Here is an 8,299-nt window from a genome sequence, read left to right as displayed (position 1 = left end):
TCCTTGTAACTATAGTATATGCTTGCCAGTCATTAAATTACAGACAATGACAAATTCATCAATGGCTTTTTATCTTGTTCCTGGCAGGGGATTGGTGCAGGACAGGCTAACTACAGGCTAGCCATGGAAACTGATTCTCTACCGTTTACTCTCTTGAATTATCATTGCTTATTATATGTAGCATAGCTAGTTAGCCAGTCAGGGGGGGTTGAAGGCACAAATTACAAGTTACTGCTGTCCAAATTGAAAAGCTGCTATAAAACTCAGATCTCAGGAGCTGGGAATCTGAGTGCTGACAGGATGTACTGTCTTGCACCAATTGCGGAAATTGCAGCTGCTGTTCAGTGGTGATCAGATCGATAGATGATAGGCAATGTTGTCTCTGTTCCTCGCTCAGCTTGTGAAATTTTTTGGAGGTACAGGCGACGCATGACTACGCACACCAAGAATGTAAAATAACAGAGTAAAAAGTACATTTTTCAGAGATTCAAGCTGAGGTGGCGATTCGGCTTCAGCTAGGCTTACCTAGTCTAGTTACATAATAATTGTGTCTTGTGCTGCCTTAACATAACGTTGTCCATCAAGTTAAAATGCCTTGCGATGCCTGGAAACTTGATTGTAAATTGCACCAATGAATTGCTATGTTCTGGCTCTGCGCGTACACATGATTCACATTTCATTGAATTTTTGCGCTCCGGGATGCAGTTTCCCAGGAGCGCTGAACGGGCGGGGGGACTTGGGGAGTTGAGGGAGCGAGGTGTGAGCCGAGGGGGGTTAATGACCACACAACGCTCAACAACAGCTTCACCGCTCGATCCGTTTTTGATTCATCGTTCATTTCCCCCTTTGTTTCAATATTTGTCTGCAGTAATAAAAGAATCAGTGTGGGTGATCTCTCCCCTATATTTTTCCCTCCTGATTCCCCAGTGGGCGGTAACCTAGTTACAAGCCTCAGTTGTGAGCTGCAGGCTTTCAGTACATTTTCTTGTCCATGTTATCTGGGCAGGTAAAAACACAGCAGGGACAGTGGCACGGAGATAATCCTGTGATGGATCAGCAGGCTGTCAGCCTCATTAACAAAAACATTAACTCACAACACCTGATCAATAAGAATTGATTGCGGATGATTGATTTGCTCCGCTGATGAGCTGGGTTAATGCTACATAGTTACAGTGGAATGAGACGGAGAGAGGGAGAGGGCAGGGGAATGACATCCAGAGAGGGAGAGAGGGACTTACATGGAAAGAAAGAGAAGGACAGATGAGTGGGTTAATGAAGAAAGAGGGAGAGGGGTGTGTGTGTGTGTGTGTGTGTGTGTGTGTGGTGGGGGTGAGAGACAGTGGGAGGATGAGAGAGGAGGTTCAGTCTAAGTCAGTCAGTAAACCTGTTAACTGAATAAAACTAAAGATTCATTTCTGACTCTGCCTTCCTTTTTAAGTGTGAGCATCCAGCAACATCTCACACGTGGGAGGATTCATGCACATACACCCACACACCCGCCCACACACACACACACACACACACACACACACACAGAAATGCACATAACAATGACATAACAACTGCTTAAGTGAGGATATATATTCAGTGAATATTGATTAAAGATACTATCAGTTCCATCAAGAGTGTCAACCAATACTTTTGACTGATGATTCAACATTGTGTGCACAACACTGAAACATTACAACACACACACACACACACACACACACACACACACACACACACACAGTGGCAATGCACATCAACAACGGCAGTAACTACTGAAGTTGAATTTTTACAACAAGTAAATAGGTAATAAAACTGAAACAAACTGGCAGCACTGAGGTTGTAACAAATACACTCGTGTCAGGCCATGCAAACACACTGAGGAATAAATGGGATGCACACTCTCACAACATGCTCACACACACACACACGCGCGCGTATACACACATACACACACATGCGCCAGGCGCAGAGCAGGGAGTATAAAAGGGCCGTCCTTCCCACTCGACAGAAGTACTCTCCCCACTCTCACACACTCCTCTAACACACTGAATCTCTCTCTTTTCTCAAGGTAAGAAAACTGCTCTTCTTCTCACTTTTTATTTTTATTTTACTGTAACAGAAACTAGACATTTAATCATTTTATGTAATTTCTTTTGTTTTATTATGAATATACTGTCAGTATCTTTTAATTATTTTTCTTAGAATCAGACCCAAAATGATAATTCACAGATTCATGTAAAAAAAAAAAAAATATATATATATATATATATACTAGTTTTGGTGGCAATGTTGCCATGATTTTTAATTTTTGAATATGAGAAATTAATATTTTTGTAAAATTATGCACATTTGATATGTTTTGGTGTAAATGTAGACACAATGTGATTGATAACATAGCAGTTTTAGATGGAAATCATTTTGCTGTGACAGTATTGTGTACTTTGGTTTTCACTGGATAAATTCATTTACAGAGATGCTTTGAATAATCGGGTTGTTTTGACAGACCAAAATTTGACAGACCAAATGCAGGGAAAAAAAACAAACAAACAAACAAACAAAAAAAAACATTTCCCTAAGCCGTGCTGCTGCATGCTGCGCCCCGAAATGAGCCTGTGAGTGTGCTGCTCAGATGGACCAGCCTTGTTTCCAGCGCCCTCACAGTGATCAGTCACGGTGAGAGCAGCAGTCTGGCAGATGGTGCGTCTCACTTGTGGAAGATTACTGTTCAGTCAAGGTGTGAGAATGCCTGCTGGTGGAAACCCAGACAGTTGTTTAGCACACAAACTGCATGTTCAATTAATTTAGCCTTAATGAGAGAGTGAACTCTGTCACGGTAACCCATGGCATTCAGGTTTCCTTCCAATTTCAACTTTCTTCTTTGTTGTATATTAACCTGTTTCCTCTCTCTCTCTATGTGTGTGTGTGTGTGTGTTTCAGATGACTGCAGGGCTGTGTGTGTGTGTTGTGTTGCTAGTCCTGTGTACGAGCTGTTTGGGGCTCCCTTACTCCTCTCAGCCCCTGGACGAGGGCCAGCGCTCCATCGCCCCTGCCCCTGACGGTATGAACTTGAAGACACACAGAAAAAAATAAATAAATAACCGTATAACGCAACTCCTGTTCTTATGACATCTGCTTGTGTGTTTTTGTCACCTCTGTGTTTGTCCCGGGGCCCCTTGGTGCCAAGCAGCTCTCCTGGGGGCCAACACCAACATCTTGGCGGAGCCTCACCTTCGACACAGCCGCTCTGCCCCCCAGCTGAAAGCCGCCCCTCTCCCCGAGGAGGAGGCCGAGTCCAGAGCCAACCTGAGCGAGCTGCTGGCCAGACTCATCTCCTCTAGGAAAGGTGTGTGTGTGTATGTGTGTGTGTGTGTGTGTTACCTACAGGCTTGTCAGTGTTTCTCTGTGCCTGCCTGCATGTGTGTTTACATGGTTTTATAACTTTGCATCTATTCATGTGAGCCTGTCTGCTTTTATGTGCTCTTGTGTGTATGTGTGTGTGTGTGTGTGTGTGTGGGTGCATGTGTGCAGGTGGCTGAATCCTTTTGGGTGTAGGTGTGTGTGTGTATGTGTGCATTTATGTAGATTTGAGTGTGTGCTTGTCTTGAGTTGGTGTTATGCCTACTTGCTTGTTCATGTGTGTATGCATGTGTGTGTTTGTGTGTGTGTGTGTGTGTGTGTGTGTGTGTGTGTGTGTGTCTGTGAGTGGGTGGGTGCATGTGTGTTGGAGGCTGTGTGTGTTTTGGTACTAGGTGTATATGTACTACATCTATATGATGCAATCTTCAATTCACCGACTATAAACGAGAACATGTGTGTGTGTGTGTGTGTGTGTGTGTGTGTGTGTGTGTGTGTGTAAAGAGTTAAAAATCCAGCAAACCGCAGTACACGCCATATAAGTTCATTTTCAAAGGCAAGAGCTCTTTCCTATCATTCTCTTCCCCCTGGACCTCGCTAATTACTGGAATTAGTGCATGGTTAACTTTGTAAAATGAATTAGCGGCTCTGAAAAGCTTTTGTGGTTTGAAAAAGCGCGTATTAGCGAGCACGGCTCTTCCGGCCATTCTCCTCTTCCTTCTTGTTTCTCGCTCCTTTCTCCCCGTCTGACTACCAATCACTTGCTTTTCTCCGCTTCACTGACGAAACGAGCCCTCGGTCCGCCTTCGTTTCTTCTGTTTGCCCCGGCCGTCAGTGCTGTGATCTCTCCGGCTCCATGACAGGATGGGGGAATATCAGTGTTCCGGGCTTTCACACTCCAACACACACACACACACACACACACACACACACACACACACACACGCTGTCAATGTCTGTATCGTCCACTTAGCTCCCAGACTTCCAGACTCAGAAGCTCTCCGTCCTTACACATCCGGATTAACGCAGCATCACTCACTAGAACAAAACGCCAGTTCTCATTTTGACATTTTGACAGCGCACACACACTCTCACACGGCCAGGAGAGAGGATCACTGACAGTCAGGCACGATCATGTCCTGGAGAAAAGTTTCCTGCCTCGGCTGAGAAGTGATTTCAGCGTCAAAACAGCTTCTTCTCACGACTCTTTACTGCCAAGAGCTATAGTGAGGAGAGACTGAGACAAAAAAAATAAAATAAAATAAAATAAAACAGGGAAAATATTTTGGAAAGTAGTGCAGTTTCTTTGAGGCTGTGTTGTATCAGAGGTAGAACTCTCCATACACACCAAAGCCCTCAGCGATGGAGTGTTTTTTCAACCCAACATGTAGAAACAGAAAAAGACAGAAATCATTCAGACGCCGGATCCTGCGAAAACGTCCCGGGTCAAAGGGATCATGTAAAGGTGTCATTTTGACCGCGTGTGTGTGTGTGTCTTTGTGTGTTTATGCGAGTGTGTGTGTGTGTTTGTGTGTGTGAGGGGGTGTTTGTGATCATGTGCTCGGCGTTCAGTTGCATGTTTCAATGTGGGAGGTGTCGTTGTCAAGCCTGTTGCAGCCAATCTTCTGCTCGCACCGGGGAATCGAAACACTGTGTTTCTGTGTGTGTGTGTGTGTGTGTGTGTGTGCGTGTGTGTGTGCATGTGTGTATGTGTGTTGCGTGGGAGGAAGTGGGATGAGTGAAAAGAGCATCTCTGTGAGCGCTCGATTGATTACCAAACTGATAGCCATCCTGCTGCACTTCATTTAGACGCACTCATGCAGAATAATGTTTCTTACATGACGGGAGGTCACTGTGTGTGTGTGTTGTGGAGGGAGGGTCCATTTCAAAGACCCACACACACACACACACTTACATACACAGATGTACATGGACATGCACGGAGGGAGGCTAATTAAGTGGTAGGCAAATAGCCCGTTGTCACTTGCAAGTCCATCTGCTGTTGGATCGTCCCCTTTATTTTGACAGCATGTAAGTGAGTATACTGGCATGTGTGTGTGTGTGTGTGTGTGTGTGTGTCACACCAGCCCCTACAGGAGAATTAGTAGCAAAACCCAAAGCAAACCAGCAGCACAGCAGAAAATCACAGTTTCACATCCACACGGAGGCGTTTTGAAACCCAACAAGCAGCAGCCACTGACCTCGACCCAGCAGAGGAAAGTCCGACTTCCTGTCTCGCAAACATTTTAACTCTCCATTCCTTATTCCCATGATGGTGCCTGCCATTGCACAGATTACAAAGACTGAAATTAGGAGATTGAACAAATTGCAGTCTCAGGGCAGAGAATCTAACCAAGGGGCTGCAGAACTGATTAGATTTTCTATATTAAATACATGAATCACCAAAAATTCATTTTCATAGAGGAGTTAATAAAGTTAGAGAAAGTATTTACTGTTTTGTAAGAGCATCAGAGTGGATTCCATGCGAGGACGGAGTGGGTTTGTTCACTGAAGAACCGCCACCCCTCTTTTAGCACTTTTCAAGCTCTAATGTTTTAGGCCAATTATGGATGAATTTCCTTCAGCTTTCCTGGAGCAAAGCGGATGACCAAGTTGGTCTGAAGTCACATTCACTGTGTTATGACGCCTGCAGCTGGTTTTAGCTGAGCCTCCCTTGCAGAGGGAGGTTAAGTTTGTTTAGTTTGTGAGTTTAGTTGGCTTGCGTTGGCTTTCTTGCTTCTAAAACAGTCTTTCAAATGACTTTCAAATTTCTTTCTCTTCAGCTGCGGAAAAAGTTGAGAGTTCACGATTCAGTGTGTTCAAGAAGTTTTCAGCCTCAGCCTCTCTCTTGCTGCCGCTTTTTCAAGAGCCAGAGGGAAGAATAATAATGTCCTCCATGCTCTGCTTCTCCTCCACCCACTCTTTCTTTCAAACCCATCTCCATTTCAACCTCCCCGGTCCCCTCTCGAATCCACCCGATATACACCACCAACCTCCTCTACCCGTCTCTCCTCCCAGGTTCTGTGCGCAGAAACTCGACAGTGAACGGCAGAGCCAGTGCACTGAGCGCCAACCACCGGATAAAAGACAGAGATTACTTGGGGTGGATGGATTTCGGCCGCCGCAGCGCAGAGGAATATGAGTACTCCTCGTAAGGACGTCACGACTCATACCCCCTCCGTACGAGCACATGAGAGAAAAAGAAAAAAGAACATAAACACGCAAGCTGGCTCCTCGGCGTCTCACAATAAGAGTCTGTTTATGATGTGTTTGTTGTACATTTGTTTGTAAAACTATAATAATGCAATATACATATGCCAAATTTTGCAGAAAAGCTCTCACTGTCTGTGGTTTGTTTGTTATTTTCTGATTTTTCTCTATCATTTCGAGTGGAAAGGATTGGGTTGGTGTCAGGGTCTGATGAGACCAACTTGATTGAATAAAGACTGAAAACATGATTCTCTGAAGGAGTGTTATTCAAATGCAATGCATGCCTAAGTAGAGATTAAAATTCACCAAGTGGATTCACACATAAAAAAAGCATCCGTAAAACCTCATCTGCTATAATATGGTGTAATCCTAGATGATTATGTACAAGTGCATTAAGTATCATCAACAGGATAACAGACGCATTAAGGAGCCCTAACGTATCGCAAAATAGAACAAAGACGACAGCATCAGCAGGTTTCCTGCGTACCAGTACTCATCATGCATGGATAGCCTAACACTGCTGCTCTGAAGGAGATTTACAGGGGGCAAGGGTCATTTTAAATGCTTTGCACTGAATACTACAGGCAGCAGTGTGTCTCTGTGATCCTCAACTCTTCCGTGACTACACGTTGCCATTTGTCACTTTGATCATGAAGGTGACACTATTCTATAGAGTATAAAGGCTACAATATAGTATAGAATTGAGTATCTATAGTATAGAGTTTAAAGAGTATCATAGGTCCAAGACAAAAGTGACAGAAGGATGGGGGCTGAGATTAGGCACAAGGCACCATTACAAATCAGTCTGCTGCTTCAGCACCATGGACAGCACCATGGATTTATCAACACACAGTACAGCTGGGCTGCTGATATTTCAGAGACATGGTTGGGGTTAGTTTGGTCATTTTCCTAACAAGAGGGATGGCATCCCCTCTCAAATTGCCCACTGGATATTGTGCCATTCATATTTGACATGGGATTTGAATGTGAGAGGAAATACAAAACCTTGGTCAGACTACAAATCTATGAGCAACAAATCAACCCATTTTTTCCTGTCATTCCTCTGACAATCCCAGCTGTTTCCTCAGTTTTTCTAATGTATTGAAATAAAAAAAACAGCGTTATGACAGGCCACCTAGCTGTGTTTTGAATGCGACTGAACAGAGGCAGGTTATACGCATGCATTCTGCACAGCGTATTAACAGAGTATGCATTCTTTGTATTAGGGCCCACTCACATTGGCAAGTTTGAGTCCGTATCGTGCTAAAGCCAAAATCCCCCCCTCTCCAGTCCCGGGCTGGCCTGCACTCACATTGCCTTTTTCCCCAAACGCGCCCAAGCACGATTGCCCCCGGTGTGCGCGTCATCACGTTGAAATACGACAACAACAGGCATGGCCCGACGTCATTATAAATCAATGTAGTTCAAATACATCATGTCTTCCTTTTAACTAAAAAACGTTTTTGGTCCTTTTAATCAGACATGGGGTGTTTATTTACCTTGACAGTTTCGGAGGTAACTTCCTCCTTCTTCAGAAAGGTCCAACTGACAGCCGGAGCGGCACCTGGCAGATCCGGCAGACCAGGGGGTGACCGGGTGGCACCGCGCGGTGCCGCGGCCAGTGCCGGCCGGTGCCGACGCGATGCCGCGGCCAGCACCTGGTCTGCCGGATCTCCGCACACAGACTGCTGTACTTTCATTATAAACCGACTTTTGTTTATACGCGGTTGCAGCAGCACAACGG

General features: G+C 44.8%; 1 protein-coding gene across 1 annotated transcript; it reads left to right on the top strand.

Moving 5' to 3' along the window:
* Positions 1–2,011: 2,011 nt before the first annotated feature.
* On the top strand, positions 2,012–6,803 carry LOC115367898 (cholecystokinin-like). The gene is made up of 4 exons (XM_030063854.1): positions 2,012–2,059; positions 2,929–3,049; positions 3,179–3,334; positions 6,364–6,803. Exons 2-4 carry the CDS (start codon positions 2,929–2,931, stop codon positions 6,498–6,500), a joined length of 414 nt encoding a protein of 137 aa, XP_029919714.1. The 5' UTR covers positions 2,012–2,059; the 3' UTR covers positions 6,501–6,803.
* Positions 6,804–8,299: the final 1,496 nt, after the last annotated feature.

Source organism: Myripristis murdjan, chromosome 11 (genome assembly GCF_902150065.1).
Source record: "Myripristis murdjan chromosome 11, fMyrMur1.1, whole genome shotgun sequence".
Lineage (NCBI taxonomy): Eukaryota > Metazoa > Chordata > Actinopteri > Holocentriformes > Holocentridae > Myripristis > Myripristis murdjan.
Note: the sequence above shows the minus strand (reverse complement) of the source record. Positions and strands in the feature narration are given on the sequence as shown.